The 23,805-nt window shown below is 61.3% G+C and overlaps 3 protein-coding genes across 3 annotated transcripts in view; all 3 read right to left on the bottom strand.

Moving 5' to 3' along the window:
* Window positions 1–1,227: 1,227 nt before the first annotated feature.
* On the bottom strand, window positions 1,228–10,303 carry TBX10 (T-box 10). Its single transcript, XM_006911304.1, has 9 exons — window positions 10,102–10,303; window positions 7,605–7,760; window positions 4,817–5,084; window positions 4,625–4,726; window positions 4,025–4,196; window positions 2,625–2,780; window positions 2,287–2,354; window positions 1,978–2,072; window positions 1,228–1,548 (listed from the first exon to the last, which is right to left on the bottom strand). Exons 1-9 carry the CDS (start codon window positions 10,301–10,303, stop codon window positions 1,259–1,261), a joined length of 1,509 nt encoding a protein of 502 aa, XP_006911366.1. The 3' UTR covers window positions 1,228–1,258.
* Window positions 10,304–10,670: 367 nt separating this feature from the next.
* On the bottom strand, window positions 10,671–14,634 carry ACY3 (aminoacylase 3). Its single transcript, XM_006911303.1, has 6 exons — window positions 14,399–14,634; window positions 13,313–13,508; window positions 13,017–13,110; window positions 12,776–12,883; window positions 12,496–12,605; window positions 10,671–10,886 (listed from the first exon to the last, which is right to left on the bottom strand). The coding sequence occupies exons 1-6, from the start codon at window positions 14,632–14,634 to the stop codon at window positions 10,671–10,673; spliced, it is 960 nt and encodes a 319-aa protein (XP_006911365.1).
* A 5,653-nt stretch (window positions 14,635–20,287) lies between these two features.
* The window catches only part of ALDH3B2 (aldehyde dehydrogenase 3 family member B2), a 7,023-nt gene continuing 3,505 nt past the window's right edge, over window positions 20,288–23,805 (bottom strand). The window contains exons 2-9 of the mRNA XM_006911010.2: window positions 23,467–23,577; window positions 23,207–23,327; window positions 22,932–23,023; window positions 22,739–22,820; window positions 22,110–22,496; window positions 21,339–21,505; window positions 20,745–20,844; window positions 20,288–20,472 (exon numbers count right to left, since the gene is read on the bottom strand). Coding sequence (XP_006911072.2) covers window positions 20,288–20,472; window positions 20,745–20,844; window positions 21,339–21,505; window positions 22,110–22,496; window positions 22,739–22,820; window positions 22,932–23,023; window positions 23,207–23,327; window positions 23,467–23,577 — 1,245 coding nt within the window. The remainder of the gene's footprint in view (window positions 20,473–20,744; window positions 20,845–21,338; window positions 21,506–22,109; window positions 22,497–22,738; window positions 22,821–22,931; window positions 23,024–23,206; window positions 23,328–23,466; window positions 23,578–23,805) is intronic.

Genomic DNA, 23,805 nt, shown 5'->3' with positions numbered 1-23,805 from the left:
CCCGGGGGCGGGGGCAGAAGGGGCGAGGCCAGATACCTCGGGCTGCCGACCGAGGGGCGGGCGAGGGGCGGGCGAGGGGCGGGCATGGGCCGCGGGCGAACTGCGGTGGACCGTCCGCGGATCTGCGTCCTCGAGCTACCCTGGAGCATCTCGGGTAGTACACGGCCCAGCAACCGGACCCGCCCCTCTTGACCGCGGAGTTCGGGAGTCAGGGTGTCTTGCTGTTGAGGCCCCGCAGGGCTCCGGGTCCCTCCGCGCTCGCGTGTGTCCGTACTTCTCAAAGGACCTAACAGGAAATGCTCCAGGACGGGCAGAGTCGGCGTTTAGGGAGTTCACGGGACTCTCCGTAGGAGGCCGAGGACGTGAGGGACCCAGGAAGGAGCGCCCTCCGGCCCCTCTTGCCAGGTTCCGCTGGGTGGCGCACGCTGCGCCCTACCGCTCTAAGGGATCCACTCCAGTCCCAGGCCTTTGCCCTTGGATGTCCCCCGTCCTGACCCCTCTGCCCCGCAGTTTCTACCCCTTTAGGTGTTGGTTTAAATGTCACTTTCTTTAGAAGCTTTTCTGTCTCCAGTCTTGATCAGATTCTCAAATCCCTCCTCCCACCCATTCTTGGCCCTTGTAGTCGTTGCCTGTTGTGGTTCTGCACTCGTCCCCCAGAACTGGCTCGTCGGGGACCAGACGACCCCAGCCTTATACATAGCATCTAAACGTGGAGCAGTAGGTGTCACCATACTTTGCTTTGACTTTGAGCAAGTGCCTCTCTGAGCTGCAGTTTCTGTCCTCATCTGGGCACATAGGCAGGGAGCGGTAACAGTCAGCCTCCCCCACAGCCCCTCCACCGGGCTGGTGTCACCTCCTTTACCATCGCTTGGTGTGTCCAGGGATGCCAGCTGCACTCGGCAGAGCTTTGGCATGTCTGCAGCCCGGACTGCGGTCTGGGCGTTCCTGAGGCCCTCCGCCCCGACCCCAGGGACAGAAGTGCTCTGACCAGCCATGCCAAATGGTTTAATGTTGGGGATAAGGGAGAGATAAAACAGGGTTTGGAGGAATCACACCCAAGGCTGAAGGGGGCAGGTTGAGAGGTAGGGGGCCTGGTTCCAAGTCCGGCACCATCCCAGCCTTACAGTGACTCAGCAGGGGGCCTCTCTCTGGGCTTCCACCTGTACTGCTCTCCTTGGGAAGGGAGGAGGTCTCTGCAGAGGCGAGGCTGCAGAGCATGGGCTTCAGGGTAAGAGGACTGTCCTCAGGGCAGCCACCATCACTGAGAGGCCTGGTGGGAACCCAGGCACGTGGCAGGAGGGGACAGGAGCCCCAGCCCAGCTTGAAGGGGCAGGCCCTCCTGATCCCTGTCAGCCTGGATATTGGGGAGGGGGTATGGTGTCGGTCGAGCCTTTGGGATTCTAAGAGCGCCCGAGGCTCCAGGGTACAGGTCCGGGTAGGCGAGAGGCCGGTAGGTGGCTGGGGCCAGCAGAGCTTCAGGGGGAGCCAACAGCTGATGGTGGAGCCGGGCAGGGGTCCTGGAGGCAGAAGCTGGAGCTTTGTTGGGGTCTGAGGGAGGAAGTAGTCTAAGTGGACCCCAGACCTCCCCTCACATCCACAGCCTGCCCTGTCCGCTTCTCTGCTCCTCCCATCACAAGTTGCCCACTTCTGTCTTTGCTCTTACTTTCCCTGCTGCCTTAAATTCCTCTCCCACTTTCTCCCTCTATCCAAACCCTTCCTGGTCCTCCAAGGCCCAGCTGGGGAAACACCTCCTCCAGGAAGCCCACCTGACATCCCCACTTCTGCTCTCAGCACCTTGACCCTGCCCTATTCTCTGTCTCAGAAACCTCTGCTTCCCCCTCTCTGTCCACACGGGTGCCCAGTGGGCTTGCTGAGCATGCCGGAACCCCTTCTTGGAGGCCCTGTGGCCCTGTCCCCTTGCTTCCCACCCACAGTTCAGGCCCTGGTCCCACTGTGTCTGTGGGTCTGGGGGCTAACCTTTCTTCTGCTCCGTGGAGCCCTTCGACAGGCAGGGGCTGAGGCTGCCATGACTCCGGGCTGGGACATCGAGCAGGGGCCGTGGAGACACCATCCTGAAGATGCAAAGGGAAGGAATGGGGGCAGGGGCTCAAGGTGAAGAACCCAGGCCAAGGGTCTGTTTCAGAGTAAGACAGTGGGACCCCAGGACAAATAATGGGCATGACCCTGAAACAGGGGTCAGAAGCAGAGGCCTTAGGAGATGCCTGGGAATGGGGGGAGGGGCTGGGTCAGGGCAGTGGGATAGAACTGGCAGGGGTCGGATGGTACCAGGAGTCTGGGTCACTCTCCCTAAAGCCTTTGGCAAAAGGGTTGCTGGCGATCTTCAGCTGGGTGATCTGCAGAGGAGAAAGTGAAGTTAGGGACCAGCCCTGAGCCAGGGAAAGGCCGTGATGTCCCAGGCTCAGTCATCCTGTCCTACCGGGACCTTCCGATCAGGAGGCCCTGGGACCCAGGCAGCGAAATGACTGGGCAGGTGCTCGCTGAGTCCCAGGGAGGGAGAGCAGGGCAGGGGTCTGTGCGCATGCAGGGGCTGAAAGCCTTGGGCCTACATCTCTGCCCCTGTGAAGTGGGCCGGCAAGTGCCCCATGAGCTGTGGCCCAACCCACCCGGTGGTTCTGATAGGCTGTCACGGCTGTGAACTGGGTCTCTGTGAAGATGAAGGACTTGAAGTTCTCCTGGGCGTAGCGCTCGCTGTCCTTGCGTGGGTCCACGAAGACCACGTGGAAGCGGGGCTGGTAGCGGTGCATGGAGTTGAGGATGATCTGTGGGGGGCGCAGGGGAGGGGGACAGCAGCGAGCTCTCACCGAGGCCGGAGCCCCTCTCCCCGGGGCAGGGGCCGCCCTGGGCCTGCTGCCCCCGCTTCACTGTGCCGACGGCGAAGGCTCTGAACTTGAGAGCCAGCAGTTCTGTGTCGAAGGCCCTTTGTGTCTGAGTGTCCTTGCTGCTTCGCCTTCTCACACCCACGTCTGGCTGTCCACTTTGCCTTCAGAACTATCCAGAATCTGACCAGCTTTCCCACCCCATTGCCTCTGCCCTGTGTGGCCTCCATCATCTTTCACCTGTGTTTGCTCGGCTGCCTCCTGGCTGGTCTCCCTGCCTCCGCCTGGCTCCTCCGCCCATTCTCCACACACCAGCTCCAGTGAGACACCGCATGTCGCCCCTTCCTCAAAACCCTCCTGTGACTCCCACCCCGTACAGAGTAAAAGCCAGGCTCTTCTTTGCAGCCAGCTGGCCCTGCAGATCAGCTCTGGCCACCTTCAGCCCCTCTCCCCAAGCCCCTTCCCCTCCTCGCTTCACTCCAGCCACACAGGGAGCCTCCTTGTAGTTCCCCCAACTCGCCCAGCATTCTCTGGCCTCAGGGCCTTTGCACTTGCTCTTTCCTTGCCTGAGACAGCTTCCCCCCTCCTCTACGCACAGGCTCCCTCCTCCGCTTCCTCAGGTCCCTGTTCAAATACCACTTCGGCAGCTTCCTGGGCTCCTGGAAAGGAATGGCCATCTCCGTCTCAGCCCCTGACCATAGGTCCTTTTTTTCTGGGCATTTAGCACCATCTGAGACACTACATTCTGTGTCTTCTGCGTCCCTTGCTTACCATGCACCCCTGCCCCAGGATGAGAGCGCAATGAGGCTAGGGGCCTTTGTCTGTCTGATGAAGTGTGAACAGCGCTGTGTTTTGGCACCTACAATAGGCCTGGTTCGTGGTGGGCATCAGTGAACATCGTCCATGAGAAGGACAGTGTTTGCTAGAACATTCCCACACCACAGCCCACTTCCCCACCTGCCCGCTTCCCCAGCCCACACCCCAGCCCACTTCCCCAAAAGGTGGACAGTCGCTTCTGCTGTCCAGCCCCTGGCCAGGTGAGCTCAATACCCCAGCTTTGACCATCAGGAGCGGGCGGGGGTGCCGGGCACCAAGGTCCAGCCAGCCCCAGCTCCAAGTTTTGTCACAATAAGGCCCCAGCATCCCCTGAGCAGGACCAGCCCCTGGCCCTGGACCCCGGGCCTCACGTGGCCGTTGTCATCCAGCAGGTTGTTGGTCAGCTTGAGCTTGTCGAAGGACACGATCTGGCGCATCCACTGCGCTCCCTTGGCCGGTGAGTCAGGGTGGAAATGCACGCGGCCGGGCGTGGCCGGGTCCGCCTTGCCCGCCACCAGCCAGGCCGAGCTGTGGAAGGCGTACCTGGGGAGGAGAGTGAGGCGGTGAGGGCGCCCCTTCTGCACCTCACGGCACCTCATCGGCTGCCCCCACCTGGAGCCACGACTGGCAGGACAAAGGGGCCGTCACTGTCCCCATGCACTGTCCCCATCTTGCACATGAGGAGCCTGAGGCTCCAAGGTTGCCATGGGGCCCTGAGTTCCCTGTGACTACACCTGCTGCCCTGGGCTAGCCCACTCTTCCTGCCCAGGCTAGCCTACTTCCCACTTGAGACTGTCGGCTGCCCTGGGCTGGGCTCCCTGCTGCCACCAGGCTCCCCACTGTTGTCCCAGGATAGGCCTCTCTGACAGTTCCGACAGGCCCCTGCCTCTCCAGAGTGTAGCTAGGTGTGGACTTCCCCATCTTAGCATCTAAGGTCTGAGCTGCTTCCCCCTGCCGGCTGGCCCCCAGACCTGTATCTCTTGTCACCCAGGGGCACAAAGTCCATGAGCAGGGCGTAGTCGGCCAGCGAGTCCATGCCTAGAATCTTCACCTGGAAGGTGGGGAACATCCTCCTGCAGGAGGGCGGGGCCCACAGTCTGAACACGGCTCCAGCCTGGGCCCTGCCCCCGCCACACACGCACACCCCCACCCGCTGCTCACACCTGCCTGCCTTGGTGACAATCATCTCTGTGCCCAGCTGGTTGAATTCCTCCCACAGAGCCTTCATCTCCAGCTGGACCGTCACACTGGACACACGTGGGTTCTTGGGGCCCTGCCCAGTGGGTTCAGCCATGGCTTGGGCCCCTGTGGAGCAGGTGGAAGGGCGTGATGGAAATGGAGAAACCAGCCAGGGCTCCCAGCTGGACCTGGTCATGGGCAGGGTGTAAGTCTCCGAGGGTTCGAGTACCCCGAGGCTGGCAGAGAGAAAAGCTGGGGAGACAGGACAGAAGTGTGGGCCCCTGCTCACCTCACCCACTCCCACTCCCCCCAGCCAGCTCTCATCGTTCAGGCTGCATTCAGGTGCCCCTTCCTCCAGGAAGCCCTCCCTGACTGCCAGGCCTGTGTATTCCCACAGTTAACTTGACTCAGCATCACCTCGTGAGGTAAAGGCTGACTTAAAGCTCCTGAAGGCTGGAGATCAGCCCTGTCTGGCTCCCCAGGGAATCTCTGAGCCATCGAGCGGCTGTGGGGCCTCGAGAAAATTATTTCACCTCCTTGAGCCTCAGTTTCCACATCCATAACAGGAAGTTTTTAATACCTGCCTCATAGAGCAGATGTGAGGATTCGTGAGGACACATGTAGGGCCTGGCACACAGTAGACTCTTCATAAGTGACACATGTTATGGATGATAGGACACATGAAGTTGTGGGGGGTGGGTGGAAATTCTTTCTCGGCTCCATGGAGACCCCATTGCCTGGTTCTGCTTCAAGAGAGCTGAGCTGGGAGGAGATGCCCTGAATTATGACGAATTGGTCTCATCCACCTCTGACCTCAAAAACGTGCCCAAATCCTGCTGCCAGAAGCCATCTTTCAGCTCTGGCCTCCTCAATTTTTTCTAAAAATCCTGTCTTTTGATCTGTATTCCCAGCACAAGACTTGGCCAGAAGCTTTGTCACCCTCTACCCTTCTGGTTAAAAAGAAAAATCCTAACGACAGTGAGATACTACTTTGCATCCACAAGGGTGGCTGGCACCAAAACAAAACAAAAAACAATAACAAAAACAAAATAATAAAAGTGAGCAAGGATGTGGAGAAATTGGAACCCTCGGGTGCTGTTGGCGGGAATGTGAAATGGTGCAGCCACTATGGAAAACAGAACGATGGTTTCTCAAAAATTTAAACTTAGAGTTACCATATGATCCGGCATCTTCTAGATATAGACCCAGAAAAATCAAGGGCAAGGACCTGAACAGATATCTGTACATCCGTGTTCAGAGCAGCATTATTCATAATAGGCAAAAGGTGGAAGCAATCCAAGTGTCCCTCAATGGAAGAACGGACAAGCAAAATGTGCTCTAACCAGACACGTAATTCATTATTATTATTCAGCCTTGAAAAGAAATCCTGACACGTGTTTATACCTTAAGGCCAATCTGCTAAGTGAAATAAGCCATACCCAAAAGGACAAATGCTGTATGATTCCACTTACGGGAGGTCCCTAGAGCTGTCAGATTCATAGACAGACAGGAGAATGGTGGGTGTCAGGGGCTGGGGAGGGGGGCGAGGGAGTTAGTGTTTAGCAGACAGCAAGTTTCAGTTTTGCAAAATGAAAAAGCCCTGGAGATGGTGGTAACTGATGGCTACACAACAATGGGAATGCACTCGACACCACTGAACTGTACACTTAAAAATGGTCAAAATGGTCATTTTCATGTAGATTTTACAGTATTACAAATTTTTAAATGGAAAAAAAAAAATTCTGAAAAACAGACGATTAGTTTCCAGCAGTCCCAGGAGAGGCCAAGGGCCTGGTAAAACCATGGAGTTTTGGAAGGATGGACAGACAGACAGACAGACAGATGGGAGAGAGCGTCTAACGATCTAACAGACGGGCAGCACCTGGTCAGAGCTGGCACAGCGTAGGTGCCTGGTGACAGTGTGGGGCCCAGGACCACGTGGGAGAAGTGGCGTTCCTGGGGCCTGGGAGGGGAATGCTCAGTAATGAGCCACATCAGAGCTGCATGAACGGTGGATAGGGGATGACCTCCACCACCTGGGACCGGCCCATAAGATGGGCAACTGCCACATGACACCCACATGGGATAACTGATGCCAGCCCCCAGGGTCCGAGGTGCTGGGTCCCAAGGGAAGAAGTTCATGGCTCCTCTGGCTCTGGGGTCTTCACAGGCTGGCCACTGGCTCCCAAGTCTTCTACTAGCCTCCTGCCCATCCCGGTCAATGCCCCACCCCCACCCCCAGAGCCCAGAGGAACTCTTGGGAGGGGGCTGTCCTCTCCCCAGTCCCTTTGAAAGCCAACATCCCTCAGGATCAGGAGGTGACAATTTCCCATAGGCATCGAGTCAGGTCTTGTTCAGCCTTTTTGCTGATATGCAAGGGCCGGAGCCCGAAGAGAGGAGGGGACAGGCCCAAGGCCCCCCACACCGTAAAGGCTTTGCCCTCCCGGGAACGGTTCCGCCTGTCAGCACCCTGCAATTGCACCTGGGTGGCTGTGAGTCCATCATCCCCACCCTGACTGGATCCAAGGCCTCAGCCTGGGATGCCCCTGCCCCACCCTCTTGCCCAGGGCCTGGGACCAGTGGGGTTTCCTTTGTCCCCACGCCTAGTCCCTGCTCTGCCCCACTCACCTTGAAGCCTGAGCCCACCCACGGGGCTGCCTCAGCTGCCCGCACCCTACCTGCCATGGGGACAGCCTGGACGCTCAGCTCCTGGAGAAGCCCTGCTCAGCTAGGGCCGGTGCCGTGGCCGCCACCCGAGGGGCCCCTGCCTACAGGAGAGGGGGCTCAGCCGCGCCGGGTCTCCTGGTCCATTCGGCAGCGCGGCTTGGCTCTCGGGTGCTCGCTCCGCTCCCGGGCGCTTGGCAGGACCGTCCTCCTCTCCTGGATCGCTCAGGTCTTGATTCTCCACCGGAGCCCGGAACCTGGTCTCTGCAGTGGGGACCCAGGCTCTGGGCCGTGCAGGGTTCCCTCCCCAAGCCGCCCGCACACCGTGCTGTCTGAGGCCACTGGCTGGGCTCGGCCAGCTCCAGGCTCGGTGCTGTGCTGTGCGGGAGGAGGGCAGGTGGGATGGCTCTGACGTGGCGAAGCCTCCCTCTCCCCCTCCCAGTCCTCCTCCTGCCTCCTCCCTCCCAGCTAGGAGCCCCCCAGCCATTCCTGATCAATGGGCCCAAGCACAGGGTGGAGGACAGGCTGGGGGGCCCAAAGGGGCCGAGGCCTGGCTGACAGGAGGGGCTGGGGGGTCGATGGGGCCATGGGGAAGCTGGGGAGCCCGCAGTAGTGGCAGCAGCTTTGAGGGCTGAATGGCAGAGTCGGTGCCCTCTCACGAGGACTCGGACCCCTGACCTGGGGCTGCCGGCGTGGAAGCAGCAGGAAACGCAAGGCGGCGGCGGTGGCAAGTGCCGGCAGAGGCACAGCCCCTGGGCTGGGCGGGAAGAAGCCTGGTCCGCCAGAGCCGTGTCACGCAGGCAGGTCCCTGAGCGTCCGCAAGCCTTGGTTTCCCCACCTGAACTAAATGCGTAATCTCTTCTGCCTGGAATGGACAGGCGCACCCTGGGGAGCAATAATCCCTCCCCATCCTGGTTGAGGGGACCTACATAGTCCCCAGAGGGTGGGAGGCTGGCCCAAGTTGGAGGTGGCTGGGGCGGTATCTGCTCTGCCCACGGGTCTGTCTCTTTTCTCCAGCCTGACGAGGCACCTTGTCCAGGCTGCCCCCCACTGGTCCTGGGCTGAGCACTCAGGGGACATGGGTCACTAGTAAGGAAGGCAGACGGGGTGGGGTCCCCTGAAGCTGATTGCTCTCAGTTAAGAGTGCTGTTTGGCGATTTGATCCCTGCGCCATGCCCAGGGAGGGTCATCTGGCTGGACGCCAGGTTAGCCCACTTGGGGAAGGAGCACCCCAGGTTAGCCCCCAGGCCAGAGCACTGGGTGAGAGCACCCTAGGCTGGGCTGGGCATGCTCAACTGGGGTGCCTAAGGCCAGCTCGACTGCTCCCACCCACCTCCTCCAGCCTCTGGCACTGGGGACGTTGGGTTGACAGAGGCCCGTACTTAAGAGGGAGCACAGAGGGGCCAAGTCAGAGGGGCTGCTTCTCTCCAAGCGTGACACCTGGCCCCTCCCTGAGCCGCATGCCTCATGCACACCTCGCTTCTCTTCAGCTTGGGCGTGCCTGCTGCTTCAGTCCCTAGGTCCCAGGTGCCTGCCTGCCCAGCTGGGCGAGAGTCCACAGGGAGGGGCCAGCCCTGGCACACACCTGCTCCAGCGGTGGGGAAAGGCTGCATCAGCTCTGGGGGTTGCCACCAGGCAGGACGGGGAGGAGTTCTCTGCTTGTGATGGAGGGTCTCGGCGGCACCCAGGGGCTGCTCAGTGGGGCGTGGCCATGCCAGCCTGCCCCAGGACCCACAGTGGGGCGAGTGGGAAGTGGTAGAGATGACAGAATGGCCTGGTGGCTCTCTTTCAGCTCGAAGCCCCAGGGGTGGGCCAACCTGTGTTCTGTTGGCTCATGACGTGTGTGTGTGTGTGTGTGTGTGTGTGCACGTACACATGCTTCTCAGCTCGAAGCCCCAGGGGTGGGCCAACCTGTGTTCTGTTGGCTCATGACGTGTGTGTGTGTGTGTGTGTGTGTGTGCACGGATACACATGCTCCCACACGTCCCCCCTCCACCCCGCACATGCTGGCGTGCCTCCCCGCACAGCCTCCTCCCTGGATGGCCAGCCTTCCTGCCGAAGGCGCCTCCTGGCCCTCTGCCCCCTCATCCATCTTGCCTGCCAGCCCGTCCCTGGTGCCTTGGAATTCTTCACACCTTCTCATCTCGCTGCTCAGTAGCAGGAGGCAGCGGCATGGCAGCTGTGGCCTCAGGGAGACGGATGGGCCAGGCCAGAGCGTGGAGGGGGCCAGGGAGCGATGCCTTGCGATGCCTTCCGAGGACAGAGCTCTGGGCTCCATCAGCCCCGCTGTCAACCAGGAGCTATGTCTTGTCATCCTGTTGGGCTCAGGTGGGCGTGGGCAGCGGTCTCAGGGCTCCACCTGGCCCGCCCGTTCGGTCCTGCCGTGGACGCCCTGCAGAGTGCCTGGCCAGGACCTGGGGACCCCAGCAGCAGACCCTGTGCCCATTCCTTCCCTGACATTGGTGGCGGAGGAACCTCTGTCTCCCTGGTAGGACTCCCCCTGCCCCACGCCAAGGCACCTTCTCCCTGTGTGCCCTGGTCGAGTCGCCCCTTCCCCAACCCTGACTGCCCTGGAGTGCCCAGGGGCATCAGGCCCATCCCACACCTGGGATGCACATCTGGGCTGTGCTCTTGGCCACATACAGACCCAGAGGAACAGCCAAGGCTCTGAGGCTCTGGGAAGCAGCATCTGGGGGAGGCTCATGCGGCACCCCACATGTGTGCATGTACACGGGCACACACCCCTGCTCCCCTGACTGATTCTGTAGCCCCAGAGCATAGGGGGTTGGCGACACCACTCTGATCATGGCCTCTGGAACCCCCTCTGCTGGCCCCAGGACAGTCTTTCTCCAAGTCTGCACCCCCTGACCCCGCACCCACAGTATAAGATCTTCCCTGGATAAGCACGGGCACAGAGACAGCTCCCACTGGCCCCAGGACACACAGCATGTCCAGGCCCAGATCTGCTCCAGATCCTGAGGCCACAGGGAGGGGCCAAGGGGACAGAGGACACAAACCACGGACCCCTGGACAGCTTCCACTTTATAGAATGGGAAACCGAGGAAGGGAGGTGAGGGTGTGACAAGAATCATATAGCAGGTGGCAAAGGGGACCCCTGAGCAGGGGATCGTGCCTCAGCTGGGAGGGCTGAGGGTGGGGCAGGTGCGACCCGGGCTAGGGACCTGGGCTGGGGGTGGGGGCCAGGGCGGGCAGAGCAGGCACAGAGAGCGTGAGCTTCTCAGTCTGGAAGAAGGCAATGCCCTTCTCATAGTAGGCGGCCTCGTTGATGAAGATGGGGTATACGGTGGACTCCCCCTCATAGAGCACGTCCTCGCCGCTGAACATCTGGAAGATGGGTGCACCCGGCCGCAGCGGCTCGAAGTCTCGGTCCTGGGAGGAGAGCCAAGGGCCAAGGTTGCCGGGCTGACCTGTGCCCTGGCCCCAGTGGGGACAACCCCAGCAGGGACTGCCCAAGAGATGCCCCTCGCTCGTGGCTTCTCTCACTCGCTCCTTCACTCCCTCAGTGTGACAGGGTGTCTGCTGAGACGCCAGCTGTCCCTGCGTCTAGAAATGGAGACACCGGTCACCTCAGAAAGACCAGCAACATTGCGGAAGTGTAGCCCGCAGGTCAAGGGCATAGACAGGGAGGCCGGGGTTCAAACTCTCGCTAACCCGGGGCAGGTCACCTAACCTCTCTGTTCTTCACAGAAACCACAGCCCCTCCCCCATCATCCCGAGGTTCAAATTAAATGGCTATTAGTGCTTAAAACAGTGTCTGGCGCTCAGGAAACGCAATAGAAACGTTTATTAAATAAATTTTTAAATTGCGGAAGAAACGACTCAGAATGACTGTGATTACTTAGCCTCTCCAAGGAGATGGGCGGGGCGGCTTAAGACTCCAGGGGCTCTGTCCACGCTCAAAGGACAGAGCCCCTCGACCAAAATGTTGTTACAAGCAAGATGATGCCTCAGAATAAGACACGAAGCAGTAAGCAGAGAAAAAAGTCCGACCGAGTTCTGATTTCTCCTACAATTGTTACTTTGGTCCCCTGGAATGTTTCCGATGGGTCAAATTCTTCTCAATATTTCTCTCTCAGTGTTCATCTGGGGTGCCCCAGTGCGTGCCAAGTCTGTCTGCTGGGTCATTCTCCCCCCCATGCTGGGGGATGAAGAGGGCTGACTCGGGGAGGTGGAGGCCCCTGAGACAGACCCCCATCCTTACAGAGGTTCAGAGGTGCTCGATCACCTCTGACACTGGAGCCGTCCCCCTTCTGGGTTCCACTGACAGGAGAATACCCTTCTGGCCCGCAAGAAGGGGGCTCTGGCTGGTTACTTAGCTCAGCGGCTGAGCTGTGAAGTGCGAGTGGGGGCGGCGGGGGCCGACAGAGCAGGCGGCCCCCCTCTGAAGTCCCTCTCCCCTCTGAAGGCCACATGGGGGACTCAGGAAGCAAAGGCCTCTGGAGGGAAGCGGCCGCGTTCCACAGCGACCCCAAGTGGCAGCAAGCAGAACAGCACCTGGTGAGCTGCCCATTTTCCCCAACCTTCTCCCCGCCAGGAGAGAGGCGAGATTACCCCGTTTCTGGAACATTCAGGAAGGGGAGGCCTAGAGAGGGGAATGAGGGACTCCCTGCTAGCGTGCATAGTGAGGGCTCAATGTTTGCACATCCAAGCAGACCCCTGGGTCATGCCTGCTCCACACCCCCTCCCTCCGTCTATGGCTGGGAGAAGCTGTCCAGCCTGTGGGGGAGTCCCCTAGAGCACTGTGAGCATCACTGGGGCCCAGAGTTTCAGGCTTGTTCGCACTCAGGGTTCCGGGAGAGGCAGTAGAGGCCGGACGTTGGGCCCCAGGCTACTGCCTTCCTGCTCCTAATTCTGAGGTGCTGGTGACTCCGTGGGAGGCGCTGTGGTCCCTCCCTGCCTCTGGACCTCAGTTTTCTGACACTCCCAAGAGTGTGACCCAGGAGTGTCTCCCCACCTTCCCCCCGCAAAACACACACACCTGCAGCTGAGGGTGCACGGTGCCTGCCAGGTCCCCAGCCTCGGTTCGCGGGAAGTCCACACTCCTCACAATCCTATATGCTTCCATCTCAAAGGCAGGAAAGGCTGTGCCTGGGTGGGGGTCCCCGTGCGTGAGCCAGTCCCTCCGTCCAGGTCTGGGATGGCATGGGCCATGGGGGCCACTCTGGGATGGTTCCCAGCCCACCCAAGACCCTGACTCCTTAGCCTTGGGGCCAGGCTTCTCTGGGCCTCAGTTTCCCAGCAGGTCCTGGGAGTCTCACCCTGGTTGAAAAGCTGGATGAAGTCTAGAACCTTAGCCACCAGGGCCCTCATCCTGGTCAAGAGGTCAGCCCGCAGCACGCCCTGAGGCTGGGGGCCCAGCTCCAGACCTGGGGACCGGGAGGGATGTGGTCAAGCAGGTGCCCCAGAGATGGGGGACTCCACACCCCAGGCCCCTCACACCTCCCATTATCTGGCCCTGCCCTTCTCGCCCTGCTAACTTCTCCAGAGGTCACAGCCCACCTATTCCATTCTTGGCCACCGAGGTCATGTCGTAAGTCTCTTCTCCAGGATGCTGGTCCACAGAGACGAGGAAGGGCAGCTCTGGGTTCTGCAGCTGTGAGCAGATAGGTGGGTCAGGGCCCCAGGGGAAACTGAGGCAGAGGGAGGACATGGAGAAAGCACGGGCCAGCTCTTGGGGAGGGGAGATGGGGGGCGTCCAAAGGACCTGGAGGACCTGCAGCTGGCCAGTCCCAGGGGCAAGCACCCAGAGAAACACCCCCCACCGCTCGCTCAGCACTCTGGGGACACAGGGCCACCTGTAGGTGGTGGCACATGTGCAAGGCAAAGATGTCGTGGGTCGTTTTCACTAAGAGGCACGTGCCCATGTTGGCCGTGGTGTTGTGCAAGTCGAGGACAAAGTCGAACGCCCGGCCGGAGGCTTTGGGCCCCAGCAGCTGGTTCAGTTCTCGGGCCCTCGTCACCTCGTATGGGTCATCTGGGTGGGCCCTGGCACTGCAAGGGCAGGGACAGGGTTGTCAGCCACTGACAGTCTCAGTCTGTCATCAGAGACTTCATGGCTGAGCTGACAGGAGTGACACCCGTCACGCCTCAGACCCTGCGGGAGAGACAGAGCAGCTCAAGGCCTCATCCTTCGTGCCTCGGTGGCATGCCTGCCCCCCTTGGGGCCCGCATTGGCTCCCCCCCCACCCCCATAAGGTTCAAACCCTCAGCCTGGCCCTGCCTGCCTGCTTTATCAGCTCTCGCTCCAGCCGCACTTCCAAGCGCCATGCTGGCCTCGCTTCCAGACCTTTGCACCTGCCGGGTCTTTCCCTGGAAACTCTTTCGCTCCTCCCTTCACCTGGTTAACATCCACTTGCCCTTTAGGGTTTAGCTGAGATACCGCCTCCTCCAGGAAGCCTTCCCTGACTGCCCTTGGCCAGGGTAGAAGCTTTGTGTAGCCCCTACCCCTGCGTTTAGCCTCCTGGGTTGTGGTTGCCGGTTCTTCCTCTGTCTCCCCTAGTAAGCAGAGGACGGTGCCTCGGTCCTACTCCCCATTCTCTCACCTGAGCCGGCCAGAGCCTGGCTCAGAGATGGAGCTCAGCAACTATCCACTGAAGGAAGGCGTGAAACGGTGGTCGGGGCACTAGACAAGTCGCTTTGACCTGTGGGGCTGATCTGAGGCAAGCCTTGGATCTAGGATGCCCAGAGGAGGCCCTGACCTGGCCTGGAATCAGGAAGGGCTTCCTGGAGGAGGTACCACCAGTCTGGATTCCTCTAAACTGAAAAAAGAAGACTCGGCATTGCAAGCAGAGGCACATGCCCTGCTGGTGGCTGGAGGGGAGTTTGAGGTGAGGACCTCGGTGTGGGCAAGGGCTCCCCCACCCCGTGGCGAGGACACTGACGTGAGGAAGGTGCTGGTGAAGACGCGGTTGAGGTCGCAGTCCACGTAGCGGCGGCAGGCGGCTGTGGCCGCCGGATTGGCCAGCACCGGCACGGCGGCGAAGCTGGCTCTCTGCAGCTCCCCCGGGTCCCGAAGCCACTGCTGGACCAGGCAGACTCCAGACATCTCGTTGCCGTGGGTGCCCCCAGTCACTGCCACACGACGCAGCGGCTCTTGGGGCACAGGCAGTGAGCACATCCTGCGGGGGGGGATGCAGGGCCCGGTGTGTGCACCTGCCGGGGTGGCCTCAACTCGGGTGCAGGGCGCAGCGTGGAGCTGGGACGGTGGCGAGAGCTCCCTGAGGTCTGACAGGTCCAAGCCGCTGGGGCAGCTGCCTGCCAAAAGGTGTAGCTGCCTGGTGGCTCAGCTGAGTCCCACAGCACCCCCAGTGGCCCAGTTCAAAGTCTGTTCCTCCTGGTGCCTGCAGCCCCCATTAGCCCTCCCCCGCCTTCTCCGAGACCATTTCCCTGCTCCCTCTGCAGAGAAGGAGCTTCTTTCTCCTGAGCCGAGAAGAGGGGCGCAGACATTCGGGGTGATGGAGCCACCAAGGCCCGCCGCTCCCTGCAGCAAGAGGATATGCTCCCACTTTAAGATGGGAAACCAGGGCCCAGCGTGGGGAGCGGAGGGCATTAGGCACGTTAGCTGTGGTGTGTTGGGGTTCCCAGCCACTCCTGCCCCTTCCTGCCCCTTCCATGTGCCCATCCGAGCCAGTGCAGGGGCCTCAGAGAGCGGGGTGGTTACCTGCTGTTGGGGTTCTGGACTTTCTGGGACTCCAGGGCTGTGGTATGCAGCTCCGGGACCGGTGGTTATTTATGGGCCTGGAGATCCCTGGGCAGGAAGTCGGCAGAGAGCAGGGTGTGGGCGGTGCTAGCTGAGATCCAGCCAGAGGTCAGGAGCCTGGGGTCTCCCCATCCAGCTCCACCCCACGTTGCTACTGGCTGGTGCTATGGCCCGTGGAGTTCGGGTTCTGCAGCCAGACTCTGGTCCTTGCCCTCTGCCCTCTGGGAATAGAGACAGCCCCACCTCCCAGAGCTGTTAGGGCTCCTACCGGGGAGCTGTGCATGGTCTTGGACAATTACTTGTAGGGACTCTTTAAGGCCTGGGGCGAAGGTGAGCCCTCACCCTCAGCCAGGAGAGCCAGGAGGGCTGCCAAGCACAGGCTGTTCAATGCACAGGTGTCCAGCCAAGGGCCAGCCAGCTTGGAATGCAACCTTCGAGCCAGGAACTGAGCCAGGAGCCACCACCAGACCAGGCCACTGCGAGTTGTTTATTGAGATGTGTGCCTTGGTGGCCACTCAGATGAGAAAGTTCCCCTCCCCTTCACCCTCTCAGCAACACGCGTCTGTCCTGGCAGCCCCACGAGGGACAGGCATAACTCAGTGATTCAGCCTGCTTTGTTTTGGGAACGACCCTCTCAGACCCATTTCACAGATGTAGTACCTGGTGTTCGGACAGAGCGCCCAAGGGTGCCCAGGGCGCTAGAGGTGGAGCTGGAGCTGGACCCTGGGGGTGTCCCACCTGGGCCCACCCTCTGGGCCTCTCCCTGCCCCAGGCTTAGAGTTGGTGTGAGCATTAAGTAGGTTCACAGGTGTCTGGGGTGCAGGGGTCCCCACTCCGGGATGCAGTGGAGTCCAGACTCTTACATGACCTGGGCACAGAGGCCCTGGCGGCAGAGGGGGCCCCTGACCACGCACCTCCCAAGGCTCCTTCACGGCCTCTGGGGTAGCCCAGACGTCACTGGAAAGATAGGCAGAACTGGGTAGTGAACTGTCCAGTACGGTCACCCTGTGCCTGCTCCATGCCAGGCACTACGGCGCCGAGGTTGGACATCTGGTCTCAGGCCGACTTCACTCCCAGGCCAGTTTAGCCCTGGCCAGAACCAAGCCCACCAGCTGAGGACTCCAGTGGCCAGGTGCCTCCAGGCCAAGCCTCTTCGGAGCTGCTCCGACCAGACGCAAGGTCTGGGCCTGCCTCTGCTCTCCTGCCCTCCACCCCGACCCACGGGGACCGTGGCTCCCATCAAAGCAACAAGTGCCTTGATATGGGCAGGGGTGACGAAGTGTGAAGCTAAGTCGCCCAGGGGGCCAAGGCTTCCCGATAGCTTCTCTGTGGGGGCGCCCACTCTTGGGGTCTGGAGGGCAGCAAAGGAAAGGCAGAGACCGCCATCGGGGTCACTGAGTCTTCGCCTGCACCGGCCCTGGAGGGCAGCAAAGGGCGGGTAGCTTGCTTTGTTTTACGGTGGGGCCTGGGTTCTCGGAGCTGGAATGACTTGGCCGAGACCGATGGATGCTGGTGGAGCGTGAGCCTGTTTCCTCCCCGTGCCTCCCACCAGTACACTCTGCAGTTGTGAGTCAGAAGCCAAGGTCTCCAACAGAGAGGTGCCCGGCTCAGCCAGGATTCTGCCGACTTGGTGCTGGGCCTTTGGGGGAGGAAGGAAGGGGCTGCTCAGCAGACCTCGCTATTTTGGGGGGCTCTGGAAGCCAGGGCACTTCTTGCCCTGGAGGTGCTGGGCCCCCAGTTCTGGAGAGGACAGTAGCAGGAGGTCCTGGAAAGTTTCACTTCCCTTGGTGGGGGTCCAGCTTCCCTTGTTCCCGAGGGTATTTTCCGAATGGAAGGCGGTCCGGGCGCTGAGTCAAGAGCCCCCCAGAAATAGCAGCCCCGAATCCCGGCCGTGCACATGTGTGTGTCCAAGTCCGTGTCGTGTGTACCGACTTGCGTCTGTGTCACAGCTGTGAGAACAGTCTGGAGGGGAGCCCGCTGAGTCCCGCCTCCGTGCCCAGGAAGGAGAAGGCTCCCCAGGCCCACTTGGCTCTGCCGCCCACCCCCGACAGGCTGTGTGACGTGGGGAGGGTCAGGACCCTCTCTGGGCCTTGGCTCCTGCCTGTGAAATGGGGGCCAAGGCCTCCCCCAGGCCCAGGCAGCTGCAAGGAACGAGGGAGAGGAGGTGGCAGCCCACGCACGGACACGGACACACACGCTGTAGACCCTGGCGTGACGGAGGGCGGAGGCGTCGTGTGTGTCAACGGGTCCAACTTCTTTACTGAAGTTGGGAAACTGAGGCCCAGAGAGGGGTCGAAACCTGAGCCCATCCACAAAATTGTAAGGCTTGGCCCAGGAGAGCCATGTGACCTGCGAGATACTCCTAAGGGCCACTGTCCAGTAGCTCAGAGCCCCCTGCCTGATCGTCCGTCATTCTCTCCAGGCTCCAACTGCTCCTTTGGCCTCTGCTCAAGCCCTGACTGAGTCCTTTCATGACAGCCTGCTCCTCTATCCCGTCCCCCCACCCCCCGCCCCGTGCTAGGACCACCCTGCACACTCCTTCCGGCGGGCCTGGTGTCCCGGGCTGGGGGTGGAAGGAAGACTCAGCCCATATTGTAGTTTTTCTTACTGGCTCACTCTGGGCTACGGCCAGTTAGCACAGCGGAACCAGCATCTGGGCCTGAAGCTGACCTTCATCCCAAGGGAGCTGGGATGGCCTCCAAGCCTCAGGCAGCAGAATGCCGTGACTGCTGGACGAAGAGAGACTGTGTCACAGACCCAGAGACCATGACAGAGCCCTCGGAAGCTCTGGAAGGTGTGTGGTCAGGGGCCCCTCTGCCCGCTCTGCTGCCAGGGCCTCTGTGCCCAGCACTGGCTTGGCTTAGATGAGTCTGGACTCCACTACATCCCGGAGTGGGGAACCCTGGACCCCAGACACGTGTGATCCCACCTAACCCTCACACCAACCCTAAGAAGTGAGCGGGAACCCCATTCTCTAAGACAAGAAAACGAGAGTCTCGGAGAAGTGAAGGGTGTGCCCAAAGGCACTCGGTGACGATGTGACAAGGAGCAATGCTCACCCCAGCTTCCCAGGAGTCAGAGCTACGGCAGGCAAGGGTAGGGTGCTGTGTGAGCCACTCTGGGGCCCCAGAGGCCAGTCTGGAATTTGGGAGGGACTCCTGGGGGAGGCAGTACCCGAGCAGAGTTGGGGCTGGGGCAGAGGTGGGCGGGAGGGGGAACTGGGTAGAGAGAGCAGCGGCCTGGAGGAGCTCGAGGCTCTTGGACCCTCCGTGTGCTGGGTCAGAAAAAGCAGGACACAGTCTTCGTGCTCTGTGTGGATGACCCTGTCTCTAGGACTGGGCCTGGTCAGCCATGAATGAGAGACCTGGACCTGGGGAGGGCGAGTGACAAGTATGACGCTCGTCACACTTGTGGCTTCTCTTGAGCAGTTGCCCAGGGTAGAGGTGCAGACCTGCTTTTACCCTCCCTTCCATCCAGGATGCAGTCATGTGACTCGCTCTACCAGTCGAGAGTGAGGCTGGCATTTGGGACTTCCCTTCTTACCCCCACTCCTAGTGGCCTCCCAGAGCCACATTTCCCTCAGGGACTTTGTCCCCTCTCTGAACCACAGCAACCAATGACCGAGAGAGCAAAGGGAACGAGATTAGGTGCTGTGAGAGCTGAGAATTTCCGAAGACCCTTTAATGAGCGGTATCTTCTGTTCTTTGCTCGCTAGACCCACCGCCCAGACTGCGGCCCGGAGACCCTCCAGTTCTTCTCAATTCCTCTGGCTCTCTCTTTTCAGCCCAGTGGTCATTTTGAGAAAACAACTTCCCAGGGCAGAGGGAGGGAGCCTGGGGGCTCTCCTAGACCCAAGCCCATGGGTCACTCAGCTTCTACCTGGACCACGTATCCATCCATCAGTTCGTGCATCCACTCGCCCATCTATCCATCATCTCAGTCATCCATTCACCCAGCCACTCACTTGCCCTTCTGCCCACCCATGATCTCACCCACCTATCCATCCCCCCATCCCCCCATCCCCCCTCCCCCCATTCGTGCATCCATCCCTCCACAAGCCCACCCTTCCGTCTGTTCATTCTCTCACTTCTTTATTCATTCTTTCCTTCACTCATCAATAAGCCCCTTTTAAGCACCTCCCCAACACTTCCCAGGGGAGCAGGAAGGTCATACTTCCCCTTCTTCCCCTCAGCCTCGGGCCACTAGTCCAGTTTTCCCGTGGCTCGGGGGCGGGAGGAGCCCAGCAAAGCAAGATGAGGATTGGAAGTGGGCTGCCAGGTTGAGGACTAGGGAGAGAGCAAGAGGCTGGACACAACGGGCCAGACATGCTGTGCTTGCTGACGCCCACCTCGCGTTTCTCCGTAAAGCCCACGATCGCTCAGCTCTGCCCTGCTTTCCTGCATAAACTCACTTCGGCCCTGTCCTGTCTCTAGACCTCAGTTTCCCCATGTGTCGGACGAAGTGGCCAGACTTAGCCTCTGCCCGCTCTGACCTGCTTCTGGGAGTCTAGAGCAGGGATGACGGCGGTGACCACGTGCACGCACAACCCCCTCCCGGGTCCATGGCAGACATCACTAGTCCGCGGTTTCATGCCCTCCTATCGATTCCACACACATCCTCAGGGTTCGTATCGATTACATAGTTCAGACGACTGGCCAGATCTGAGCTCAAGATCAGGTCACTTCAGGTCAGACAAACCCAGCTCCCTAAACCAGGTGTGAATGGAGCTGTATTTTGGGGAGCTGATTACAGATCTGATACAAGGGAGTCCTTTCTAACTATAGGAGCTGCCCGCCCTCGTGGTAGGTGAGAGCTCCGTCGCCAGACATATCCAAGCAGAGGGTCAACGAATCTGTTAGGAGGATACAGAGGGGACTTCGGCCTTGAAAAGGGTGGCCCAGCAGCCCAGCGGTCCTGCCTGGCGGTGGGGAGACTATTCAGACGGAGCCCCGGGAGCAGGCCTGTGCACTCCCAGCTGGGACACCCACACTTAGCGACCCCTGAGCACCTGGACAGCAGTGGATCCAGCGCTTGGGGGCGGGGGGTGAGGTTCTGGGGGCGGGCGCAGGGCTCACAGAATGGTGCAGGTCTGCGTGCTCAACATCCAGTTTATCAGCTTCTTCTTCCAGTCCGGGTAGGGCGGGTAGATGATTTGGTTCAGCTTCTCCAGGCCTGCAGAGCACAGCAGGCAGGCGCGGTGGTGGGAGAAAGTGTCGAAGGAGAACTTGCCGTGGTACCTTCCCATCCCGCTGTTGCCTGCATGGGTGCGGGAGTGGGGGGATCTGAGGCTGCGCGGCCCCACCGAGCCTCGGTAGCAGCCCACTGCCTGGCTGGAGCCCACCGCTCACGGAAAGCCACGCCATCCTAAGGGCCTTTCTGCCCATAGGGAAACTGAGGCCTTGAGAGGCCCAGGACCTGGGTCAAGTTCGAACAGCGAATGAAGGCAAAACTGAGCCTTCCTGGATCTGGGGTGCCGAGCCAGGCTCCCCCGGGGTGGGGGCTGGAGGGTGGAGGAGGGCAGAGCTCACCGACTCCTCCCAGAGGCAGGGTTGGCAGAGTCAAGTGCATGAAGCCCTTATTGCCTCCGAAGATGCCGCTGTTGGTCCGGTCCAGTACCTGTTTCACTACCTGTGTGCAGGCAGGGCAGGCAGGGTGGTGGGCCGGTCACTCAGAAAGGGGGCTTGGGGCCCTGCCAACCCACAAGAGCCCAGGAGCTTCCCCTGCCTCCATACTCTGCCGAGCAAGCACTCTCGACCCAGAGAGGAAGACACGGCGGTGAGGGTGGCAAGCACCAGCACCGCACAGCCTGGTCCCAGCTCAGCTCTGCCGCCATTCACCGAGGGCGTCCTGCCTGTCCGTCAGAACCTTCATGCAGTTTTAAAAAAGGGAGTTCTCGGGCAGGCATGGGGTTCTCTGTCCGGGTGTAGGCTGCACCGCTAAGGGCAGGTGGCTGAGCAGCCACGCATCTGGCAGGTTTGCTGCTGCCCCGGCCCTCAGTGCCAGGCGCCCCTGTGCAGGGAGCCATTGTCCAGGTGGCCGGGATGGGGTAGGCTATGAAAGGGACGTTGACAGTCTGGACTGCTTGGAACCTCTCTATTGCCCAGCCCTGCCTGAGCCCCCACCTGGCTGCTGTTGGAGAAGGCATACAGGGCCAAGGGCTTCTCCCGACGGTTGATGAAATCGATGGCCTCGTCCAGGCCCCTCACGTTCATGATGGGCAGGATGGGCCCGAAGATCTCCTCCTGCATCACCGGCTCCGTGTCCTGCACGTCCACCAGCACCGTGGGGGCTGCCCGGGCACAGGGGCGGCTCAGCCCAGGGCTGGGGCCTCGGATGGGAACCAGGGACCCAGGGCTCCAGGCTCGGGGGGTTCTAGGGAATAAGCGGCATGGACGGGGGCCTGCGGGGCCCAGAGAACCCCAGCTTTGGTCTTACAGTCAGAGGTGGCTGGATCTCAGACCCCTAGAGCCCGAGGTCCCAGGTCCCAGGTCCCAGCCTGTTGGAGCAGCAGTGTCACCGCTGAGCCCTTCGGCCCGGGAGCCGGGGGCTGCTTTGTAATGACAGCTCCGTGGGTGCTCAGGAGGGGCCGTGGTCACAGCTCAGACCCGGAAATCGTGGGCTCCCAGGGCCGGGGTCACGGTGTCAGGCGGAGGCTGGGACGCTGGGGCCGGCTCAGAAAAGCAGGGCCTGGGCCAGAGTGTGGGGTCGCGGGGTCACAGGCCCAGACCACGGGGACGTGGGCATTGGTGCCCAGGACTCCTGGCAGCGGAGCCGTGGACTGAGCTGGGCTCCGCAGGGCCGAGGTTTCGAGTCGGGCCCAGACTCGGGCCCAGCGGTGGGCGCAGCGGGGCAGGGCCTCAGCCGGGGTGCGGCGGTGGGCGCACGGAACTCACCGATGTAGCGCTCGCTCTCGTCGCTCTGGCCCCCGATGGCCACGCGGCCACAGTCCAGCAGGCCCCGGAGCCGCTGGAAATGCTTCTCGTTGATGATCCGGCCCAGGTTGGGGGAGCTCTTGGGGTCTTCGCCGTAGAAACGGGTGATGGCATTCTGCAGGGCCGGCAGCAGCCGCTCCTGCGTTTCGGGGCTGCACAGGACATAGTCGGGGACCACGCAGGTCTGGCCGGTGTTGAAGTAGCGGAAGAAGGCCACGCGGTTGGCCACGGTCTGGGGGTCGCAGTCGTCGTCCACGTAGCAGGGGTTCTTGCCCCCCAGCTCCAGCGTGACAGGCGTCAGGTGCTTGGAGGCAGCGGCCATGACAATCTTGCCGACCCGAGGGCTTCCTGGGGACATGGGAGTTGACTGCCATTGTCAGCTGACCTTGGCCAGGTGGCCCAGGCACCATCTGAGATCCACGCCCAGCCCTGCCGCCCCAGGTTCCCACCCCTCCAAGGCCCAGAGGCTCGGCTGCCCGCCACCTGGGGTGCTGCCCACCTCTCGGCACAGCCTCCTCCCCCCACTGCCTTCCTGACCCTGCTCTCGGAGGTCCCTGCTCCCCCAGGACACTGGCCGGGGCTACCCTCACCCGTGAAGAAGATGTAGTCGAACTTGTGTTCCAGCAGCCGCCCCGTCTCCTCGGGCCCGCCCAGCGCCACGGCAAAGCAGCTCTGCGAGGCAACAGGTGGCTCAGGGGACACTGCCGGCCCTGGGGACAGCTGGACCTCCCCAGCTGGCAGGGGCAGGGAGGTGGGACATGGGGGCCGACGGGGCAGTGCCACCCTCCCCTGGTCCAGGTACCGGGGCAGCACCTCGGCCAGGACCCTCTCTGTGCTCTGGCTTAATTCCGATGGCTTCAGTACCACGCAGTTGCCTGCAGGGGCAGATGGGGAAGACGTGGGGGCGGGGGGACACCCCCAGGGCCGGCTTCGGAGGGCAGAGACACGGGAAGGCGGGGGAAGCTGCTCACTTCATGATGGAGTTCTGGGGGCTTTGTTTTGGAAGGATTTTTGTGCGGATGAGACATGAGACGTGGGGCTGGAGACCCTCCCCTCACCTGCTGCGAGGGCGCCTACCAGGGGCACCAGGGTCAAGTTCAGGGGGTAGTTCCAGGGGGCGATGATGAGCACCAGGCCGAAGGGCTCCTTGTGGATGAAGGCGGAGTCCAGCTGCGTGACCTGTGCCGGGGCCCACGTGGTGGTGAGTCGTGAGGCGCTGAGACCCCAGCCCCTCAACAGCTCCCCCCATAGAAGAGGCTGCCCAGTAACTGCCCCCACCCCAGAGCGCACCTGCCCACCCGACCCCAGGCCGGCTCACCAGGTTCGTGGACGCTTTCTCGTCCTTCATCCAGGCCCGCAGGTTCCTGAGGGCCAAGTCAATCTCGCCCTGGATGATGACGATCTCGGATATCTCTGACTCAGCGGCCGACTGCAGGGGAGGGGCGGGGTCAGGGCGCAGATGGGGCCAAGGGCAGCAGGTGGCGGGAGCCCTGGGGAGGGCATGGTCTCCTCTGGGCAAGGCGTGCGCTCATTCACGCATCCGTCCACTCTCTTCGCGCCCCGTCAGTGCGTACAGCGCACAGGGATGCGGCAGTGACCGAAACAGAGAGCGGCCCAGGCAGCCGACCTCACGGGGGCCAGTGAACTCGGTGTCGAG

The sequence above is a fragment of the Pteropus alecto genome, unplaced genomic scaffold (genome assembly GCF_000325575.1).
Source record: "Pteropus alecto unplaced genomic scaffold, ASM32557v1 scaffold43, whole genome shotgun sequence".
Lineage (NCBI taxonomy): Eukaryota > Metazoa > Chordata > Mammalia > Chiroptera > Pteropodidae > Pteropus > Pteropus alecto.
Note: the sequence above shows the minus strand (reverse complement) of the source record. Positions and strands in the feature narration are given on the sequence as shown.